The 24320-nt window shown below is 38.7% G+C and overlaps 1 protein-coding gene across 1 annotated transcript in view; it reads left to right on the forward strand.

The window, feature by feature from the left end:
• The window catches only part of PCSK1 (proprotein convertase subtilisin/kexin type 1), a 54828-nt gene that overhangs the window by 18236 nt on the left and 12272 nt on the right, over positions 1-24320 (forward strand). The window contains exons 5-11 of the mRNA XM_021009036.2: positions 1255-1331; positions 6015-6103; positions 11214-11386; positions 13019-13231; positions 16062-16162; positions 22260-22493; positions 23783-23940. Of these exons, the coding sequence (XP_020864695.1) occupies positions 1255-1331; positions 6015-6103; positions 11214-11386; positions 13019-13231; positions 16062-16162; positions 22260-22493; positions 23783-23940 (1045 nt within the window). The remainder of the gene's footprint in view (positions 1-1254; positions 1332-6014; positions 6104-11213; positions 11387-13018; positions 13232-16061; positions 16163-22259; positions 22494-23782; positions 23941-24320) is intronic.

A 24320-nucleotide genomic window follows, 5' to 3' on the forward strand; every position in this document is an offset into this window, starting at 1 on the left:
AACTGTGTAAACAGAAAGGCAGAAAACTGGGCTCCAGTGGATCTTAGTTCTAGTTCCAGAATCTGCCACTGACTAGCTTTGTGACTTTGAGCATGTAATTTAGCCTTTCTGGGCCTCAGTTTCATCAACTAAGCTGAAGGGATTGATCTAGAGAGTAATTTAAGAAGTCCCTTCCTGCTTTCACACACTATGAATACGTAATAGTTTCACTGTTCACCAATCTTGTGATAAGCAATTTGCCATCTGTGCCAGAAGAGTGAAGGGGCAAACCCGGAGTCAGCCTGGGGAGAAAGAGCTGTTAACAGGTGTGTGTATGTGTGAAGAGGAGAGAGAATAATAAGGTCTAGGAAAAATCTGGTTGCCTGGTGATGTTCAATAAGTGGAACCTAATGGCCATATGTGAAACACACACATAGCACATAGAGACGTAAGCAGCACTGACTGATTCTCTGCTTGGCCACAAGGCCCTAAGACTATTACTACTTCACTTTCTGGGGCTGTAGTGACTGTATTGGACCACCCTTCCCTAAATAGTTAAAATACTAGTTACTGGCTTAAAAGTCTTCTTTCTGAATTGCCTAAAAAGATTCTTAAAATCTACAGTGGATTGTCATCATGAGAATACATTGATTGTGAATTCAAAATTATATAGGTAATTCACTGTCCACGTTTACATTGTACCTTACGGCTATGAAACACTTCCACATACTTCGTTTTATTTGAGCCTTGCAACAATCCTATAAACTAGGTGGTGCCAATACTGTAATCTCCATTTATAGACTGAAGAAAATAAGACTCAGTAGAGATTTTGTGACTTGCCTGAAGTCACATGGTGATGGTACTAAGCCTCAGGCACAAGTTTTCTGAGTACAGTACCCTAAAATGAGACAATATACATAAAATGAGATAATATACATAAAGCTTTTTGCACACCTATAAAACACTACAGAAATGTGATTATTACCTCATTCTCATTTCCATTATTATTCTTGCTGCTATTAATGCTATCACCTTTTCCATGACTTCAGGCTCCCTAGCATTCAGACCCAAGAGAAGGGATATTTAAGCAGATCACTCTCTTATTAGTTTAGCTGTATCTATTACCTGGTTCATTTATATGGCTAGAGGATGCAAGATGTAAGCACGCAGCTCAGGCTAGATACTACTGACTTACATTCCTCTGAACCATCTCCCAGGGGAGGGTGGGTTGCCTTTGACCAGTCACACCGTAATGCTGATTTGCTGTTTCTGTAGGACCCAGAGGCCAGTTATGACTTTAATGACAATGACCGTGATCCGTTTCCCAGATATGATCCCACAAATGAAAACAAGTGAGTAAATGTTCGTACTTAGAGAAATGCATTTAAATGTTTTCAGCTTGTTTGGGCAAAATGTATTATAAATGACACATGCTTTTCTGCACTCTGGTTACTCAGAATGCATAGTGCTTCATCATTTAACTGTAGAACTCTTTGTTCCCACCATCGATGTCACAATTGGCATTTTGTGTTGTTTTTTAAAAGAAACCAAAACACCCACTATTTTTGCATCTGTTGTTGCATATGGGAATTGATGGAGTTCCCAAGTCAAATTGAACATTTCAGTTATTTTATGAAGTTACTGAGTATGGTCAGCTGAGCTGTAGCATTGAGTTAAAGGAGAGTCTCTCAGCCAAACCACCTTCATTTTCCTTTCCCCCATCCCATCCTTCTTCCCCCACTATTAGCAACATCACTTAAAACTCAGGGAAGTATCTTTTTCTTGAGGGGGGGAAGGGAGCAAAGTTAAAGGATTCAAGAGATGAAGGGAATTATTACAATTTACTGGGCAGATTTCATAGCTTCTGGGGTCTGTCAATATTGTAGGAAGAACAATAAAACAAATAATTCCATAGAGAATTCTTGCTTCATAAGAAACATATCTTTGTCTTAAAGCACCAGATTAGGAATTAGCAATGAGGTGGTGTTGTAGATAAAGTGCAGGACTTGGAGTCAGGAGGTCCTGAGTTCAAAACTGCAGTGTCAGATACTTAATAATTGTATGACCCTGGGCAAGTAACTTAACCTTCCTCAAACTCAATTTCTTTTTCTGTAAAATGGAGATAATAATATCACTTACCCCTAGGGCTGTCATGAGGATAAAATGAGAATATATTCACAAAGCATTTCGCAAACTTTGAAGTGCTATATAAATGCTAGCTAGTTTTAAATGGCCTTGATATCTTGACTTTGCCATAATTTATCTGTATGATGTTAGGTAAATTTCTTAATTTCCTCATGCCTCAATTTCTCTTTCTAGAAAATAGAAACAATATCTCTGGCCACACTTTCCTACAAATAGTGTTGTGTAGGTAGGCTTTTAATCCTTCCATTTTCTGGGTTGGATTCTTCTACTGTTACACAGGATGATGGTCTTCTTGGAAGAACAGAGAGGAGGAAAACCTCCCTCCCCTTCCTCCCTTTTTTTCTTGGTACAAATAATAATAGCCAGCATTTATGTGATGATTTAAGATTTGCAAAGAGTTTTGCATTTGTTTTATAATTCAATTCTCACAATAACCCCGAGAAGTAGGTGCTTTTACTGATGAGGAAACCGAGTCTTAAAAAATTTAATTAACTTATCCAGGGTCATATAGCTAGCGAGTGTTTAAGTTAGATTTCCAATTCAGGTCTTCCTGTTTCTAGCTCCTCTGCTCTATCCACTGACCATCTAACTATATCTGAATGGGGGTGGGAGGGAGCAATGGAGAATTGCTCCCAACCTACAGGGTAGCCAGCTTAAGGAATATATAACCAACCCCTATGTATGGAAATGCTGCCCATACTGAACCTCTGTCTTTGATCCAGGTGAGACTCTGAGGTCCTTAAGATTGGGAAATAGCTGGGTAGCTTTGTGCTCTACAGAGTTGCCTTGCCTGTTAGCAGAGGGGAGCTTAGAGCTACTGCTTGTTTGTGCATAAATGTGTCCACACTTGTATATATTCAATTACACTCTCTTCACTGGGCCTTTACAGGGGCCCAGGACTTAACTCTGCTTTTGGAATGTCACCATATGAGCAGGTCAACTTCTAAGGAAACCGTTATCCAATGAGAAAACTACATGTGCTATGAACCAAGGCGTATGAGTTTCTATAGTTGAGAGCAATCACATATTTAGAGGAGAAATGACAGGCTCCAAAGGTTGTAGAGAAAATCCACCGATCCAATTAGGGCACAGCTGTTCAAAAATGACACCATGAGCAGCAATCATTCCAGTTTTTCTTTGTCAACCAAAATGATAGCATCCCTATCATTAATCACTTGGCATTATAGAATCAAGCTGTCCGAATAGCATGTTGTCAGAGGATAAATGACTCTGGCTTTGAGAATAAATGTCTTCATTTTGTCTTGACATTTATAGCAATGGGGAATCATCCTCTAATTCCAATGGCATTATCTCTTGAATCTATCTATACCATTGTGGTTCTCTATTAATATGTAAATGAGATTAATGTGAGCAGCGTTTGAATCTGACTCTGCAAGCCAAACTACAACAAATAACAAAATCTTTGAAGTGCAGAAAACTCTTACCATTAAATTGAGCCTTTCAGCACCAATTATGGAGAGTACTCAAATGAGAGGTATGACCAAGGTATTTTAACCAACATAATAATCTTCTTTAAAATGAAATGCTATCTTGCATAATAATCCTTTTTGAAGTTAAGCCTGTTTAAGTGCCAGTCCCTGTCATCATTTAAAAAAAATAATTTTTGAGTATATGCCTTGAGAAAAAGAAAAGAAAGATGCTCATGTTCTTCCCCTTGGGTTAGGGCCAACGGATGGAGGAGGGAGAAGCTGTACTGAAGTTAGATTGGTAGCCCATCCCATCCCCATTGTTGTTCACAGTGGGAAAATATGAAGGAACAAAGAGTACTAAGCAGTGGGTATGGCCCTGTGCTACTTATGAGCCAGGTATGTAACCCACAGAGGGGAAAATTCCTGAGGCAGGGATAATGGGAAAGAGAATAGGGAAGATGTCTGGGAGAGAAGGGCATGTTGTTGGCCTGATCGCCAATCCTAGAATAGGATTTCTCATGCTCTTTAAATGACAATGAGTTTTCTTGAGAAAAGAGGAGAAGCTCTACAGGCAAGGAGGAAAAAGCCTCTTGTGCTCATCCCCTGCATATTCCCTACAACACTGGAGAAAATTAATGGCAGAATTATCTGCCCTGGCTTAGAAAGGACCCTATACTGAAGGGCACACTTAACCAGACTGCCAGTGTTCTAACTCCTGGAAGGAGCCACTAAATCTAATGTCTCTAAACACATTTCACCACTAAAGAATTTGCTAGGCAAGATCAACCTGAGGCAAAATGGTGAAGGAAGGGAAAATTATTTTCAATGTCCTTCTTCCTTTCCTGAGCCCTTTTGTCCTCTCTCAGTGTTTCCCTTCCCTGGCTCACCTCGGGTCTCTAATGCCCTCATGCCACCCCTGGGCTCCACTTATCACATCTTATCCACTTATTCTCACTAAAGTATTAATGACTGAATATGTTATTTATCTCTTTCAGAAAAACCTATTCCTTTCAAAATTATGCCAGAGGAGGGCAATGTTTCACCCAAAGGAATAGATTTCTAATAGTAAAATCTCAGGCACTAAGACTATATGAGGTGGGAGTTCTTTTTCAGAAAGAGAAACTTTCTTAAACTCCCCAAATTATGCCATGTAAATGAGTGCCTACCCTGACTGCTTGGAAGGCCAACCTCTTGTTGGGTTTCTGGTTCCATATGAAATAATTCTGGGAAAAAAGAACCACAAGTAATTCTTCAGTAATCTCCTATTGGTATTTCAGTTAGCATTCCAAACTCCAAAGGTGCCTTGCTATCTTCCACCAACACTACAAGAACACCGGAAATCCTAATCTGACAAACGATGGGGATGCTTAGGGGAAGAAAGAGGGACATTAGGGAAGCTGTGAGTGTCTTGTTTAGGTGGGTTCAGAGTTCACTGTTCCAGGCAGCCAAAGTAACAGCACTATTAAAAGTCAATGCTGGGAGCCAGACAGCATACTACACTTGGCTCCTTTCAGTGCCAGAAGACCAGGTTCCAAGTCTCTGCTCTGATACTTACTGATTGGAAGCAAATCATTTAGACTTTCTGAGTTTCTTCATCCATAAAGTAGAGATGATAAATGATAAAATGGCAGCTCTGAGATAAAGTGAATAGTATTGGACTTGGAGTCAGGGAGACTTAAGTTCAAAATCTGTCTCTTAAACTTACTTAATTGCATGACCTTAGATAAGTCCCCTAATCTCTCCCAGCCTCAGTTTCCTCATCTGTAAAATGAAGATCATAATAGCACTCACTTCACAACGTCATTTTGTGAGGATCAGATGAGATAGCATATGTAAAGCATTTTGTAAACCATAAAGCACTATATGAATGCTAGCTATTGTTATTATTTTTGAACTACCTGCCTCACAGGGCTGTAGTGAGGAAAGTGCTTTATAAAGTATTATATAAATATGAGTTATTGTTGTTATTATTATTATAACAAAGAGTAGAAACATTCATTTCAAACCAATACCTTATGGAAGGCATGAGAGTGTCTCACCCACCTTGGTGCAGAAAGCTTGAAAAGAGAGTACCAGCCCTGAAGTCAGGAGGACCTGAGTTCAAATCTAACCTAAGACACTTGACACTAGCTGTGTGACCCTGGGCAAGTCACTTAATCTTAATTGCCTCACCAAAAAAAAGAATGGGAAAAATAAAAATAAATTTTAAGGGGCAGCTAGGTGGTGCAATGGATAGAGCACCAGACCTGAGTTCAAATCACCTCAGACCAAAACACGTAACACTTACTAGCTGTGTGACCCTGGGCAAATCACTTAACACCAATTGCCTAAAAATAAAGTAAAAAAAAAGAAAGCTTGAAAAGGGACTAGAAAAGGATTCCTGGTTTAGTCTCTCTTGACATGTGAGAAAGAACAATACATTTTTTCTTATTTATGTTTTTATATTTTTATTGTTCCCAGGCATGGAACCAGGTGTGCTGGAGAAATTGCCATGCAAGCCAATAATCAGAAATGTGGTGTTGGGGTTGCCTACAATTCCAGAGTTGGAGGTAAACAAACTAAAGTTGTTTTAGATCAAGGTAATGGACTCGTGTAAAGTTTGTCCCTGCCTCTGCCGGAAAAGTACTCCCAAAAGGACACATGTGAAGCTGACCTTCGGAATCTAAGTATGGCTCATAGCCAAATAAAGGGATATACTCTTAAATAAAAGAGTGCGTGGCTCTAACACATACATCCTAAAAAAATGAATGGAAATGTTGAGCACATTTTGAGCCAGATGTAGCTTTCCATCTGCTCTGTTTGAGGAAGGTTTATTGTCTAGAGCTTGTAATGTGGCAGCTGAAGCAGCCAAAATTTCCTGGCTTCTTCTTCTTGCTCCACTATATATTCTTTATTTGAGTGACAGATAGCTATATATCTATGTGTGTATGTGCATATATGTGTGTGTGTATACATATATACATGTGTATATGTGCATATGCATACATATACATATACATATACATATACATATACATATACATATACATATACATATACATATACATATACATATACATATACATATACATATACATATACATATACTAGTAGATGTTTAATAATTAAGAAACCAGAAGCTGTCTTTGAGAAAAAAATATTAACATCTGGCCTGCTGCAGCTATCTGAAATGTCTACAATTAAGGCATTGGTTAAAAGTGTTTATGGTTCTCAGAGACATGCTGCGGGGGAAAGCACCCAGATCCTTTATTTATTTTGCATTTTTTACAATTTCTTTTATAAATAATGAAAACTAAGCTGGGATTCAGCACTCCCTTTTTATTTTAATTTTTTCTCTTAATCTTTTCTCTCTGTGGGACACACGGAGCTGCCACAAATGCTTCTCCTCTCCATCCCATTCCCAGCTTTTAATTTCTTATGTTGTAAACACTTGGTGTTCTTTTCTAACACAGAAATTACTGACTGTAGTGACATACTATAATAACAATAGCTGGTATTTTATAATTCTTAAAGGTTTGCAAAATGCTTACAACAACCTTATGAGGTAGGCACTATGGTTGTCCCCACTTTATAGATAAGGAAACTGAAGGTGATGGAGTTCATTGATTTGTCCAGGGTCACACATCTAGTATCCGAGGTAGGATTTGAACTCAGGTCTTCCTGACTTCAAGTTCAGCATTTTATTCATTGTGCCACTTAGTGTAGCACAATTATCTCACATTTTGCTGAAGAAGAAACCGAGACCCAGAAAGTTTCCCAAGCTAACAACAGAAAATTAGAGGCAGAACCAGGACCAGGACCTGCCTTTGACTCCCGGTTGGGTGTTCTTTCCCCTATATTACTTTGTCTCAGTTCCAAAGGAATTTTTATTACAGTTTAGAATGTATCATACAGCATTAATAATACATTCAGATTTTTTTCATTTTGTACCATACTAAGTAATACCATGGGAACCCTAGGATTTATTTTCTATTAGACTCTGGACCTGAATATACCATAGCATTATCAACATGAAGACAGGAACAATCAGGGAGATACTTGTATATGTCCACATTACTTTCGCCTTCTTGGTTGATAAATTCATGAGGCTGATAATAGGTGACAGCCAGTTGGTAAACACAAAGAACTATTGTTTCTGTCTTCCCCACAACTGAAGATAATTTTTACCCTCGAGGAACACAAATAAAATCTATGGCAATGATTTAAATCTTGAGATTATTTGAAAAGAAAGGGATGTTTCTTCCCTGAAAATGTCTCTTAACAGATACATTAAAAATGCCTTTTGGGTTATTTTAAGTCAGTTCTTAGAAACAGGGTTATCTTCCCATGCTTTAACTGTCTTAAGTGGAAAGATTTTTTTTTCACTCCTGCTAAACACGATTTCTAAATGGGGCCAGGGTGTTTACCACCATTGGCACATTCTTGCAAGGTCTGTGTGGTAGTCTTCATTAATCCATTCATCCTCAGCTAACCTGAGACCTGTTAAAGATCTTAGCTTGAAAAGGCCAAGGTCCCCTACTGCATCCAGAGCCATCTCCAGTTGTCTTGATCCATTATCTGGCCACTGGACCCAGATGGCTCTGGAGGAGAAAGCGAGGCTGGTGACTTTGCACAGCCCTCCCTCCCTTAAATCCAATTCACTTGCATGTCATGTCATCACCTCCCTGATGTCATGGTCCTCTTTGAGAATGAAGGACAAATATCAACAACAACATTCAACAAAGACAATTGAGGAAAGGGCACTGTGCTAGCCATTGGGGGAGGTAAAAGATAAATAAGATAAAGAATTTACTTTCAAGTAGCTTGCAATTTAGTGGGAAGGCATACACAGGTTAAACACAATGCCAATTAAATTGTGGGAAGTGCATAGGAAGAGTACAAAGAGCTGTGAGATCAGACGAGAAGAAAATCATTTCCAACTGGGAAAACATAAATACATCCTTCTGGATTTTTTCACCTTCTAAGGTTGTTGAGAGGTGGGAGCTGGGAACGAGATGCTATTATAACAGTCTTATCACTTCTGCATCACCTCTGCTGCCCCACATGCACCACTCTGGCAGTGGAGTTCCCACTCCATCTTACCACTCCTGACAGCACACACATCTAAGTCATATATTGGAGGACAGGGAGGGGAAAGAGAAAAGAACTAAGTATTCAAGGGGGTAATTGTGGAAACACTGAACTTCATCTTCCCTGGTTGCCTGCTTGAAAAGGTAGCAAGGGATATAAAGTTGCTGTCAGCAACTTATACAGATGTAGCTTGCTTGGTTTCTGATCCATAGGCAGCTGGGTGGGATAGATGATAGAACACTGGACTTGGAGTTAAGAAGACCTAGGTTCAAATCCTGCCTCAGAAATTTACTAGCTGTGTGACTCTAAACAAGTCACTTAATCTCTCTCAGACTTGGTTTCTTCATCTGTAAAATGTGGATAATAATAGCAGCTACTTCACAGGGAAGTTAAGAGAATCAAATGAGATAACATAAATAAAGTGCTCTCCTAACTTTAAAGCACTGTATAAATGCTAGCTATTATTTTGTTTGTTTGTTTTGAGCCCTTAATAATATAGGACAAACAAGCATAATGTGTCTTTCTCTTCATGTTTTTAGAGTACTTAACAGTTTAACAAGTGGCAGGGCAGTGTAGCAGCAGGAGCACTTGATTTGATGACTACAGAGCCCTCTCTGATATCTTCTAGATATGTGATCCTGGGCAAGCCAATGAACCTCTATGAGCCTCAGTTCTCCTATCTGTAAAATGGCGATAATAATAATACCTGTAGGACTCATCTCACAAGGTTACTATGAGAATCAAGTAAGATCATGCGTATGAAATACTACATACATGTCATTTATGAATGACTGGAGTGATCCAAAAGTTATATGGGCTGCCTTTGAGAGGCTGTGGGTTCTTCCTCCTTGGGGAACTTTCAAGAGAGGCTTCATGAACTCTTATCTCATATGTCGTAGAGATGATTCTTTGTCACATATTCAGTTGCTCAAATTCTTTCAACTCTGAAATTGGATGCTTTTGTGATCATTCTGTCACCCTCTCTCTCCTATTAGAGCTCTTGGAATTATAGTCATATCAATACTGCCAGTGCTGTTAGGTTTTAGTCTACTCCTCTATGACTCCACTGACCTTCTTTGTGACTTTGGAAACCAAAATTCCTTCCCTGGCCACTATTTCCCCAAATGAGGCTATTAGGATGTACATTTCTTGAGGACAAGTTTGTTCAGTCATTTCAGTCGTGTCCAACTCTTTGTGACCCCATTTGGAATGTTCTTGGCACAGACACTAGAGTGGTTGGTCATTTCCTTCTCCAACCCATTTTTACAAGTGAAAAAACTGAGGCAAACAAAGCCAAGTGACTTGCCCATCTATTTGAAGCTGGATTTGAATTCAGGTCCTCCTGACTCCAGTGCTTTATCCACGAAGCCACCTAGCTGCCCTGAAGACAAGTACTAACTCTTGTATTTGTAACCCCAAGATTAGCACCGTATTTGGCACACAGTGAGCACTTTTATTTTTTTTCACTCATTTATTTGATCTTTTCAACTGTGATGTGAGCAAGGAAGATTTTATAAGATTGTAAGAAGTCTGAGGGCACGAATGGTGCCATTTTCCATTTTGGATACAAAGCACCGAGCTCTGAGCCTTGCGCATAGCAGACTTCAATTGCATTGCTGTTATTGGACCACCATTTTACAGAAGAAACAAACTCAGAGAATGCAATTGACTTACTCAAAGTCGAAAGGTTACTATGAGAATCAAGTGAAATCATGTCTACAAATGTCAGTCATTAATGACTAGAGCTATTCAAATGAAGGAAGTGGCGGACCTGTGACTTCAAACCAAAGACTGTAGTTGTTTCACTTCTTAGAGCTTTGTTACCTTTTTGGTTAAGTTTTGGACCCCTTTGACAGTCAGGTGAAGCCTATGAATCTCTTCTCAGCAACTCAATAAACATAAATAAGCATTTATTAAGAATCCACTATATGCTAGGTACTGTGCTAAGATCTGAGGATACGAAGAAAGGCAAAAGACAACTACTGAAGCTCACAGCCTAATGGGAGAGATGATTTATAAGCAACTCTGTACAGAAATCTGCATAGAGGATAAATAAGAGGCAATCAACAGGAGGAAGGCACCAAATTAAGGGTAATTGGGAAAGGCTTCCTGTAAAAAGCATATTTTAGTAGGGACTTGAAAGAATCCAAGGAAATGATAACGCAGAGATAAGGAGGGACAGCATTCTAGGCATGGGGGACAACCAGTGAAAATGCTTGGAGTTGGGCAGTAGACTGATCAACGACAATGAGGCCAATGTCACTGGATTGCATAGTGTGTCGGGGAGTGGTGTGAGGTACGAGAAGACTGGAAAGTTTGAGAGGGGAGCAGGTTATAAAGGACTGTGAACACCCAACAGAGGATTATGTATTTGATCCTGAAAGTGATAGGGAGCCACTGGAGTTTATTGATTGGGCATGTAGGGGTTGTACAGCATGGGTAGACCTGTGCTTTAGGAAGTTCCCTTTGACAGCTGAAGATAATGGTTTTTAAAGCATGAAATAAAATACATAGGCTTACGGAGGAAAACAACGTTATTCAAATGAAGTTATCATATACATATGTGACACAGTATTTTTTGTTGTTCAGGCATTAGAATGTTGGATGGCATTGTGACTGATGCTATTGAGGCCAGTTCAATTGGATTCAATCCCAACCATGTGGATATTTACAGTGCAAGCTGGGGCCCAAATGATGATGGAAAAACAGTGGAAGGCCCTGGCAGGTTAGCCCAGAAGGCTTTTGAATATGGCATCAAACAGGTGAGATACTTAAAAGTAATTCAACTGAGATAAAATATGATGATATGCAAAGAACATGTGAAAACCTTCTGTTTCTACAGATAGAGGAAGGAGGCCTTTTCTGGCTTTCCAAAAGTCCTTTTCCATTTCAAATGTATTTTCAAAGCCAAATTATTCTTCAGAGGGATGGAAGTAACAGGGTTAAGTGAGCTTTACTAGCCCGGCACTGACTTTCGTACTTTGCATATGTTCCACGGTATCCCAACAAAAACTTCCATGCTCATATCTTCTACACAACCTTTTTTTTTTTTACCTGATACAATCTAGACAGTGAAATTATGATCTCAACTCAAAAACACTGGCTTAATTCATACACATACGCGTGTGTGTATATATGCTTGTATTTACTCGTGTAATACATCAAGGATCTGGGATTTGTTTCACTGACTCCAAATCAAGATGTGAAACCCATTGCTCACCTATAGTGTTAGAGTTGCCTGAGGCTTAGATAGGCTTACTCACAGTTCCTCAGCTAGCAGTAAGTGTCATAGGCAGGAGTTAAACCTGGGTCTTTCTGACTCTGAGTAACATGCTCTATCCATTCTGCTCTGTTGCATATTCCTATAATACATAGGTATAACAGGATGCTGGAGATGAATGCCTCCTAGTGGGCAGGAATCCCCAGCCCTCCCCTCCTTAATCCCCCAGTGAGCTATCAAGATGCTGTTACATATGGAAAAAATAAGCTTTTGAAAACATACATTGAATGCAATATATTGAATCTGATCTCTAATTCTGATCAAACATTTCCTTTTCTTAATAACAATTAAAAAAAGGATCCTGCTTCTCTAGACATTTCTCACTTTATTTTATCAGATATTTTTGGGTTACTACATTCACCAAATGGTAACCAGAATTCCTCTATGCATTCATTCAATTTATTGGGCATCTGCCACGTGTAAGGTACTAGCCACTGACCAAGGTGAGGGTGGGTTGGGGGAGGCATGCTGTTTTTAACTATGTAGTCACTTTTTAAAAGCCCTTATGCTCACTTTGCATCTGATCATTTGTATTTATTATCTCTCAAGCATATACCAGACCCACAGACTCCATGTTGTAAAATTAAAAGGGAGATATTTGGACAAAAGAATGGCATTGTCAAATATAGCCCTAGCAAGAAGCCACTTTTAATCCAGCTGGAATGCATCACTGAATAATAGTTGATTTAGTCTTTGCTGACTGACTGATAGAATAAGAGATTTGAGCTGAAGAAAGGCAGAGGAAGTTCAGTGATCCAAATATATCACAACAAGCATTACAAAGTATGGGGAAAAAAATAGGAGACAGCATGGAAGGTGAGGTCTTCCATCTACCTACATAAAGAAAGAAAGCCAAGATTGCTGCACAACACCAAAAGGAGGGACAGAGAACACAGAAATATCTGGCTTTACAGAAAGGTTACAGTATTATGTGTATTATATATGGGAAAAGAGTAAGTGACAAGAGGTTTTCTTATCATTTCAGAAGGTTTTGACCTGAAGAACAGATATCAATTGTGTACATTTTGAACTTTCTGTTTAGAAAGTGAAGTTTTGAATAGTTTCTAAGAGATTGGAGATGGCCTAAACCCACATTTCCTGCCATTGCCTACAGGGAAGACAGGGAAAAGGTTCCATTTTCGTCTGGGCATCCGGGAATGGTGGGCGTCAAGGGGATGACTGTGACTGTGATGGTTACACAGACAGTATCTACACCATTTCCATCAGTAGCGCCTCACAGCAAGGCCTGTCTCCCTGGTATGCTGAAAAGTGCTCATCCACACTGGCCACTGCCTACAGCAGTGGGGACTACACTGACCAGAGAATCGTAGGTTGTTTTTTCTTGTTGTTTTTTTTTTTTAATCAGACTTACTCTACTACAACAGAGGAATGTAATTTGTGTATACAGCTAAGAAAACAATTGCTTTTGAAAGGGTTGATTTACTTACACTTGGAAGTTCATGCTTAGTCACTTTTAAGTTTTCACATATTAAAATATGATTTTTTTTCCTTCAAGCATAATCACACTTATATGAGTGGATGCTTTTGTCTATCTACCCCTTATTCTTTTGGCTTGATAGTAAGGAGCTACCAAATGTTGTTGTAATAGGGTGTCTCAAAAGTCTTAGTGTAGTTTCAAGTTAATAGAGCTTAAAATTGCACTATTGGTACTTAAAAATGCTCTGAGACTTTGAAGGGATGCCTCTCTGAAGGGACTTCACACATCTGTGCTAGCTATCTGGTGCTATCCTGTGAGGAAAACCATAATCACAATAAGCAAGGGCTCTGTGATCTTGTTGATTTGAGAATTCTCTCCAACCATGCAGATCTAAGCCCATCTATGCCAGTCCATCCTCCTATATGATTCTCTTTCAAGTCCTCCGTAAAGGTCACCTCAGGGGATGTGAGAGGCCCCTTGGTGGTTCACCTTTCATTCTTCACTCTCATAACATTCAGCAAAGTTATAAAAATACCAATTAAAGGCCTGCCTCATCCTAAGAGAGTGGCAAGCTAAAAAGGAAAATGACTGAGTTCAACATTTTCCAGAGCTGACCTCAGCGTCCAGATCAGTAGCCCTGGAAATTTACGTTTCAGAAAGATCTTTCAGCCCACATTCAGATACCCTGCAGATAATCAGGATTCATTCTATTTAGGTCAGGGCTTTTTAACCTTAGGTCCACATACCCCCTAAACAGTCTATAGATAGACTTCAGAGAGTCCATAAACTTAAAGGTTTTTTTTTTTAATATTTTTATAATTATAGTTCAATATAATTGGATTTCTTTCATAATCCTATGTGTTTTATTTTGTGCATTTAAAAACATTGTTCTGAGGAGTCCATGATACAAAAAAAAGGTTAAGAATTCCTATTTTAGTGATTTATTAGACTCCTTCAAGGGCAAAATGTTAAAGCATGATATGGGAGCTTTGTGGCCAGAGATCCATTAATTAAAAATGTTGTGAACCCCACAATTAATTCTTGACACAGAAAAAATAACTGACTAGCTAAGGCATATAGGATCCTAATCTCATAATGTAACTATTGGTTATGTTCTCCAATTTACAGCATGTGTGTTCATTTACTACAAACAGCTCAGTGATTATATCTTCTCCAGACAAATCATGAGCAGAGAACTGTATTTTTTTAAATAATGTGATAATTTAATCAGTGAAACTGTGGTCTCAGCTGAAAAACATTTTTAATTCTCACCTTAATTTTTTGCACTGATTCATTTCACAAACAGTGGGAGAACATCTTTTTGGATATAGGCATTAAGCAAAGACAATATTCTGCATGATCCTTGAATCTGAGTTATCACTTACCCCTCCCTTTTTTAAGTGCGCACAGCAGGCTAGTGTCTCCATGGATATTTAATAGTCCCTTCAAGCGGATGGGTTTATCAAGAATTTCAGATATACAGTTAGCCCTATTTCATCCTCTTCATTGTTCTGCAACGAAGCAGCAAGGGGGAGTTTGGGGTCCCAAGAGATCTCTATTTAAATCAAAGATACAGAAGACCAATGTGTATGATGGAAATCAGTGAAAGCAGTTCCAAGAAAATCAGCCTTGTCTAACTTACTCAAACCTGTTCCTTAGCCTTGTCAGTTGTAGCCCCCTCCCAGTCTCTCTTATCAATAGCAGCTCTGTTTCTGCAACTCTCAGGAGAGAACATTTGCCTCCATTTTGGAAATTCAGCAAATCCAAGTGGGAGGTGATAATTGAACAAATCATTTTTTCACACCTCCTGCCCACACAAAGAAACCTCTAGTGAGATAGGGAACTGCACCACTAAAACCTAGGTGGGCTCTCATTATCAGTCCCATTACTGGCTATACCAGCCACCCACCCTTGTCATCAGTTATGGGAACCTTGGAGGCAAATTAATCATGAAGGCTATCTGCTTCCACATACCCCTCCTTATCAGTGCTCACTCCTCTACACACACACACACACACACACACAACACATCGTGGAAACATCATTCTGATTAGGAGATGCAAAAAAACCCCCAAAACACCAAGTTGTGATTAAATGCAATTGTGAATGCTTACACATGGGAATCAAATCAAATCCATGTGTATTTGTTGAGCACCTATTCTGTGTACTGAACAGATGACTGAGCCCCTACTGAGCGTATGAGTTCAAGTACTGATTAACATAATCAAGATCAGGTCAGTTTCAAACACAAATCAGAATATTTCTGTTAAAGACATAGTCATGTGTCAATGTGAAAGGAAGAGAACGATTTATTGCAACAAGAAGACTTCTAAATATACTAGATCAAACACAGTGGGTACAATGATTAATGAGATACCATGATTCACGATGGTTTTGAAACATTCCTTTTTTATATACAGTGTAACTCTAGGAATCTCAGGGGGGAAAAAGAGATAAAATATTCATAGGAGGAGGCAGTTCATTCCCAGAGAAGCTACACTGATACCAAAATCACAAACAAGTTGGAGAGAGAAGAGAGTGACCTGAAATATCAGCAGATAATATCCCTACACTTGTTTGGGAGAGACAGGGAATTGAATCAACTGAGTTACCTCATTATAGTCATTATTAACTTTTGATTACAGTTAATCCCAAGCAATGAAATTTATGATATCATTGTGTTTTCTCCCTGTGTCCATTCTCTTGTGTCACTGCCCAGACAAGTGCCGATCTGCATGATGACTGCACCGAGACCCACACTGGCACTTCAGCCTCTGCCCCTCTGGCTGCTGGGATCTTTGCTCTTGCACTGGAAGCAAAGTAAGATGTCAAAGACTTTGAATCCCCTTTCCTGAAATTTTGCTCTTTTTTAAAGGGTGTATGTCAGAAAGGGAGGTAGAAATGAGGGAGCCTTCCTAGTTGGCACTCTATTAGAGGGCTGGCTTTCTTTGGCCGCTTGGATTAATTTGTCTGCATTCCTGCATTCCAATGTTGGGTAATGTCAGCAATTCTTTAAATGTTAAGACAAATATTATAGCTGCATGGTTAAAAAAGCTGGCTAATTTGAAGATTATTTTTGTCCTTCCTAGAAAGGAAGATTGGCCTACTGAAACCAAATGGAACCACTACAAAAAAGATGAAACATCTCCCCTTCACATGCATCTCTCTTCCTCCACTACCCCACCCCTAATTCTTATGTTATGGCATGTTCAGTGGATTTGCCATCTGATGATGCCCGGTAGTTGAACTAGGGTGCTAAAGTACAGGAACAGCCTGACCTATGCCAGGAGTGATTAAATTATTAAAACCATGGGCACTTACCCATCTTCTTCATTGAACTCCTAGAGCCCAGGTCAGTTTTGGAAACCCTTGGTTTGCCTGAGAGGTTTAGTTTAATCCAAGTTAGTTTCAGGATGTGTTAGATAGGGTATTGAGTAGAGCAGGGCAGAAAAATCTGTGACTAATGATATAATTTGTCTTAATGTCTTGACATAGTTTATATATTCAGCACATGCTCAGGAACAAGAACTCAGGAAGCAAGGAGAGAACATAGAAGTATCCCAGGTCTAAGCAGGCAAAGTCATGTGCTTAGTTCAAGTGGAATGGATTTTTTAAAAAAATGGTATCCGACAGGAAATGAAATCCAAGTAGTCAGATCAATGTCAGTGTCTAGAGAACCAAAACAAGCATTGTAAGGATAGAAAAGAAGCAGTCTCATACAAATACGTTATACATTAGTGGAACAGGGAACTACAACAACAACATAACAATAATAATAGTAGTAATAACTAGTGGTTTATAGTGCTTTAACATTTGCAAAGTGCGTGTTAAATATTTTTATTTTTCATCAAAATAGCCTGTAAATTAGATGCTATTATTATCCCCATTTTATAGATAAGGAAACTGAGGCTGAAAGTGACTTGCCCAAGGTCATATAGCCAGTAAGTGTTCACAGCTCAATTTGATGTGAGGACATAGATTAGCTACCCTCTCCTTGGTCTTCTACTTCCAGATGGGTATAGCCAGACATCTGAGGGAGAGCTGGAGAAAAATCCCATTCCATGGCTGGAGCAATTACTTCAACAAAGGAGGTCAAATCTAACCTGATAAGATTACTTTTTTTTTTCCTGTGGAGGCCTTTCTATATTAGCATCTAGCCTAGGAACTTAGCTTCTGGAGCAACTCCAGATCAAGGATGCAGCCTGTTCCTCCCACTCACTGTTCAAATGAAGACACCTTATTGCCTTTACAGCAATCAGCAAGGACAAGGAGGAGGCTGCCCTGTGGTTAAGAAAACATCCATCTGGCTGCATGAGGTTCTGGCGGCATCAGCCATAGTACCCACAACCAGTCTGTTTTAATACTGAAGAAGACTTTCCAGAAAGCCGGCCCTCTGCCACAACCTATAACAATAGCTTATATTTCTGTGGAATCTTATAATTTCCAAAATACTTCCCTTATGATAACTCTGTGAAGTGGGTAGTACAAATATTGCTTCCCTATGGAGGCTCAGAAAAAAAATTTCAACATCTAGTAAGCAGCAGAGTCAACACTGGGACCCAGGTGTCCCCACTCCCAGGACGGGACTTTTGCCATTTTACATCTGCCGTAAGAGATCACTAGCATAAGCAAAATACCATATTGGATGCTTTAGGACTGGGAGGTGAGGCCGACATGGAGAGCTAAGGGAGGGAAATGCTTCCCATGAACTTATAGAGACCCTTATCACAGATGGGCCCTGGGAAGTTGCCCACATTAGCTAAATAGGTCTTTCTGGGTCTATATAAAGATGTTTAATAATGAATGTGCTAAATGACTAGAACCCATCTGAGAAATATCATGCTCCCCTCCCCACCAACCTCCATTCATGGGGTAGTAGGAATTCCTGTAGAAGATGAGAAAAAAAGAGTTAATTTCATGGTTAAGAGACAACGACTTAAGCCTTGTCAGAAAGATGAAGAGAAAATGGGGTGAAAAGGTGATACAGTGTATAGAGCCCTGGACTTGGAGTTAAGATGACCTGAGTTCAGATTCAGCCTCAGAAACCTGGGTGATCCTGGGCAGTCTGCCTCAATTTCCCTGTCTGTAAAGTGAGGATAATAATAGCTCCTAATCCCCAGAGTTGTTTTGAGAACAAAATATAAGATAATATTTTCAGAGTGCCTGGCATATAGTAGGTACTTAATAAATGCTTATCAATTTTTTAAATTACATAAACATTTATTAAGTGTCATTTTAATTTGGAAGGAGAGAGGCTGGAATGGGAAATTATTTTAGTATTATGAGGTCAGTGAAAAGATATCACAAAACACTGGCAAAAATAAACCCTACTATTTTCACTGAGTGCAAAGGAAGAAATATGTTTCAAATGCATGAAGAAGAAATTGAGTTAGGTATTGTGAAGAAAACCTTGACTTCATGTGTTGTGAGATACTGAAACATGTTGCCACGGTTACAGAACATCCATCTCTTAAGATGTTCAAAAGAAACGGAGATGATCTTTTCAAGGTCACAGAAGTGGAAGACTGGACATAGCAACCTCCAGCATTTCCCCCCAAATTACATTTACTCCCTTTCCAATTAGTCGCACTAAATTGCTTAATTCCATAATTGTTATTTTCTGCGAACATATCTTTGGTTGGCAATCCACCACATTGTTAAAATGGGCCTTTTCCCCATTAAGTTAGTTTGGCTGTTTGGAGAGCAAAGAACGGTAAGAATGGTAAGAGCAAGATATTTTTTTCATCTGTGAAATATAATCATTCAGATGGGAAATGGCAGAAAGGACTTCTTTTTCTTAATTATGTTAGAATGTCATCCCCTTGAATATTTTCCAAAGATTAGATAAAAATAAACAAATGAGGATACCATGGAACCTGCATATTAAGCAATGTCATTAAAAGAGAAATGTGACATGAATGGAGAAACTATATCAGGCCAAACAGACTGCAGCTCTAATATGAGATCCCTCTGCAAGAAAAAAAAATTTATATATATATATATATATATATATATATATATATATAGAGAGAGAGAGAGAGAGAGAGAGAGAGAGAGAGAGAGAGAGAGAGAGAGAGAGAGAGAGAGAGAGAAATTCACTAAAAATTATTACGTGAAATTTGCAGTTTTAAAATCCATTTGTGGTGAATGTATAGTCTCTTATTTCAATGCCTCATCATGACGTGAAGGTAAGCTTGGGATTTCAAAGGTTGGTTCAGAGAAATATGGGCCCTGGTAAGTTTACCCAGTTTTCTCAGATTGCAGAGATGGAATGTGTCATTTGGCTAAGTACAGCATAGCTAAGATCAGAGAGATTCCTCAGCAGCAGGTTGGATGCAGAGTAATGAATTTTTATTTTTATTTTTTGTGGTTTCTTTTAAAAAAATATTTTGACCATTACTTATTATCTCTCCTTCCCACTACCGCCTCTCTAACCCAAAACAGTTTTTTAAATTCTCATAATAAATGTGTATAGTCTAGCAAAACAATTTCCCACATTGGCAGGATCCAAACATGCATGAATCATTCTGGATTTGGAGTCCAAGGTGGTGAATTTTTAAAGCATGGCAACTCCAGCTTGTGTCCTAAGATTGGTTTCAATTTATTGCCATCAACTTTACTGACCTTAATGAATTCACACTGATGAAATCACAGATCCCTGAAATATGGAGGAAGAACTTACTATGTGGTATAGTTGGTTTTTTCAATTTGAATATTAATATTTGAATATTAAATCATATATTTGCCTTTTAAATCTTTCAAAACCTGGCCCCTTCCTACCTTTCCAGTCATCCCATGCAATTCAGGAGTGGAGAACCTGCGGCCTCAAGGCCACATGTGGCCTTCTAGGTCCTTGGGCACAGCCTTTTGACTGAGTCCGACTTTTACAGAACAAATCCTTTTATTAAGGGGATTTATTCTGTGAAGTTTGGATTCAGGTAAAGGGCCGCACTTGAGGACCTAGAAGGCCACATGTGGCCTCGAGGCCGCAGGTTCTGCATCCTTGTCCCTTTTACATAGTCTGTGATAAAGCTACTTTGGCCTTCATACTGTTCCTGATGCATGACACTCCATCTCTGTCTTCTGACTTAGATGCCTTTTCACTGACTGTCCTCCATGTCTGAAATGCTTTTCCTCCTCTCCTAACCTCCTGGCTTCCCAGGCCTTTTTCAAGACCCAGCTCAAATTCCATCTTCTGTCATGTTTTCCGTATAGGTGCTTACAACATTGAACAGGTATACTTCAGAGACGGAAAGGACCTTAGAGATCATTTTTGCATGATATTGGTGCTTAATGAAACACCTAGTAAAGGTACACTAGTATGAGAAAATGGTAGGATTTCCTCCCTGGGCTAAGTGACCGTCAGAAAAGTGAAATGTCCCCTCTAAGGTCACATGGCTACTTAGCGACAAAGCCTAGATTGGAACCCAGATCTTTTGCATTGTTCTCTGTCCAGTAACACTCACTGCTTTCCATACAACAGCTAAATCCAATTTTTCATGTTATGTTTCACGAAGTCATGATTTCCTGTTGACATATCCTATATGATTTATGGCCTAATTGACTGTATATATGTTTACACTCTTGCTATTAACTTCTTGGTTTAAAAATAGTACCATATGAGGCCAATTCTTCCTCATACAGTCCTTGTTAGCCTTATGCTTGGCTATCCACACTAATTCTGTCCACCTGGTAGTCTGTGTATTAGACTGCCGCCCTGCCCTGGGAACAATGTATCCCCTTTCTTCAAGTGCCTAAGCCAGCAATCACTTCTACTTAGGGAAGCCATTTTTAAAAGCACCAGTAACCATTTGTTTTGAACAAAATAGTTGTACTTACCAAACAACACTTTATTGACTTTACTGACCTTAATGAATTAAGACATCTTGGCATGAAACTCTAGCCTAGAAGCCAAGATAATGTGAGTTGCAGGGCTGCTTTTGATACACCCTGGCTGTACCATGCTGGGCAAATCTCTTAAGACTATGAGATGCAGAGAAGGTGCTGACCTGCATTAGTGGAGGGAGTTTTCTCACTGGGAGTTCCTAAGTATATCTGTATGTTGGAGCCAACTCATAGGAAAGCCAATTGTTAAATTTCCAATGTGAGCAATTAGACCTCTCTAATAGGTAAACACTACAAATCAGGGCTTGATTTATTGCTTGTCTAAACTTACAAAAGTGATGAATATAATGTTAATAATGCAAATTAAACTTAAAATTCTGCTGTGGGTACATTTCCACTCTGGTAAGCTAATTGTTAAACATTTACCAGCATACATCTGCCTGTACCAATGAAATCACAGGTCCAGTTATTATAGGGATATTATATATCACTATATACAGGATATTACAGGGATATCCCTATCTCTATCCAAAACCAAGGAGGAATTTAAGCATCATGATGTACACTTGGCTCTTTATAGGTTTATAGATTTGAGTTTATAATTTGCATGAATAACGTATTAGTAAAGATCACTTTGAATTTTAAGATTTCATCATTCATGATATTATGTTCATCATGTCAATGACATAAACTATACCATAATAGACTCATTAATAATAAGCATTAGCATAACCTTAGTTTATCAATAACTCATACTTGCTATGTAATTATTGATAATAATAATAAAAGCTAGCATTTTTAATGCTTTAAGACTTGCAAAATGCTTAATATAAATTATCTCATTTGGTCTTCACAACAACCCTTGGAAGTAGGTGCTTTTATTGTCCCCATTTTACAGATGAGAAAACTGAGGCTGAGAACGTTTAAGGGTCTTATCAAGGGTCACATAACTTGTAAGTGTCTGAGGCAGAATTTTAACTCAGGTTTTCTAGACTCCAAGTCTAGCACTCTATTCAGTTGTATTTGCAAAGAAGTTTTGTTTCTGAAATATTATACTATCCCTCCCATACAGCCCTCATCTTACCTGGAGAGATATGCAACATTTGGTCGTGTGGACCTCTGAATATGACCCCCTGGCCATCAATCCTGGTTGGAAGAAGAATGGAGCAGGATTGATGGTGAATAGTCGATTTGGATTTGGGTTACTTAATGCTAAGGCCCTGGTGGATTTAGCTGATCCCAAAACTTGGAGAGGTGTCCCTGAGAAGAAAGAGTGCATTGTAAAAGACAACAACTTTGAGCCCAAGTAAGAAATTCCTTGTCCTTTCATGATGACTTCCATTTGTCATACTATTTGACTGCAGCATTTGATGTCCAAAAGAACTTTCTCAGGGCTCTGACTACTCAGCAGCAGCTAAGATCTCCTCCCTTCTCCCTCCCACATCCCACTTCTGCCTTTGTGCCATTGAGGGAGAAGGAGATCAACAGTGTCCTCTGTGGGATGCTAGAAAATCCTTATGGGTGACTTGATGATTTAAAGGACATATATAGTATACCATAGACTTAGAACCATTCCCACTCCCCTTTATATTGAACAGGAATTGAGACCCCAAGAGGTTAAATGACTTGTCCATTATAGTCTATATGACTATAGAACAGAGAGTGGGCCTTGGATCCAGGTCTCCTTAGCTCCAGTACAATTGCTTCTAAACCACACCAATATCTATTTTTACAGACTGCTCATCTTTAGTCTCTGTTCTTGTAGTTTTACTTCAAATCATGTAATTTGTTATGTGGTATTTTTACACTGAATATTTTTCATTATTTATGTACATTTTACCTAGAAATTGCCCATAGATGTATCAAGTTATAGCACAGAAGCAGACTAGTTTAGGATTGGTTTCAATTCTTACAATCATTGTAATTAATATTATACTAGAGACACTAAAATCGTGTCAAATTAATATTGTTGTTTGCATAGTGCAAAATGATTACAAAATGCTTTACACATATTATCTCATTTGATCTTCACGACATCCCCATGAGTTATGGAATGCAAAACTCTTATCATAATTTTTAAAAAAAGAAACTAACACTGAAACAAATGAAGGGACTTGCCCAGAGTCACACAACTAAGTAAGCAGTAGAGTCAGATCTTGAGTTTGTGCCTCCTTACTCCAAGCAGTGGGACCGTTTCATAGCTGAGATCACATTATCAAAAAGTGGACATGGCAGCTGTGCTCAAATACTCATTCTGTAATCTATCTGTCTCGCCACCTAGTTTCCTCCTTGATCATCGGCTGAACTAATTGACCTCTAATTTCCTTTCTATTTTTGAGATAAATACCTAAACCTTCTTGGTTATAGTCCAAAGCATTACATTCTAGAGCAAATAGTATTATAACACATTTTCAGGTTATCTTATTCATATTTACTGGTATATGTCAACTACCAACCTTGTTTCAGAATCCATCTTCATAATACAAAAAAAAAGTCCCATGCTGATGCAATGTAGGATGCCTGTATACCCACACATATAAAATTTACTGAATTTGATAAAGAGCTTATTTATTTATAACCCTTAACTTTTTTTAGATCATTGAAAGCTGATGGAGTAATTACTATTGAAATCCCCACAAAAGCCTGTGAAGGACAAGAAAATTCCATCAAGTCTCTGGAACACGTGCAATTTGAAGCAACGATTGAATACTCACGGAGAGGAGACCTTCATGTCACACTCACCTCTGCCGCTGGTACAGAGGAGAGATGTTTTCTTTTGTTTTCCCCCCTTCTTACAAAGTCATTAAAGTCCTTATTTAAATGCCTGTAGAATTTATTATGTTCAAGGAATAGTTTGTATGGAGTGCCTAAAGGGTAACTTTAAGTCCGTAAGTAATGTGCTATTTTACTTTTTTTTTTTTTAGAGGCTGAGTTCCCATTGCTCATTTGGATAAGTGGTGAATAAGATCTATAGAAAGTGTTGACTGTTGACTCAAATTTCCCCATTTTATAAGCTTATGACTCACAAAGAATTCTAGTACTTTGAGGAGGATTTTTCAAATCCTAATATTGATCTTGATGTTCTTCATATAGTTCCTATTCCAGGAATCCTTTTTTATTTTCCATAGGCAAT

Source organism: Phascolarctos cinereus, unplaced genomic scaffold, assembly GCF_003287225.1.
Source record: "Phascolarctos cinereus isolate Bilbo 61053 unplaced genomic scaffold, phaCin_HiC Scaffold_4;HRSCAF=312, whole genome shotgun sequence".
NCBI lineage: Eukaryota > Metazoa > Chordata > Mammalia > Diprotodontia > Phascolarctidae > Phascolarctos > Phascolarctos cinereus.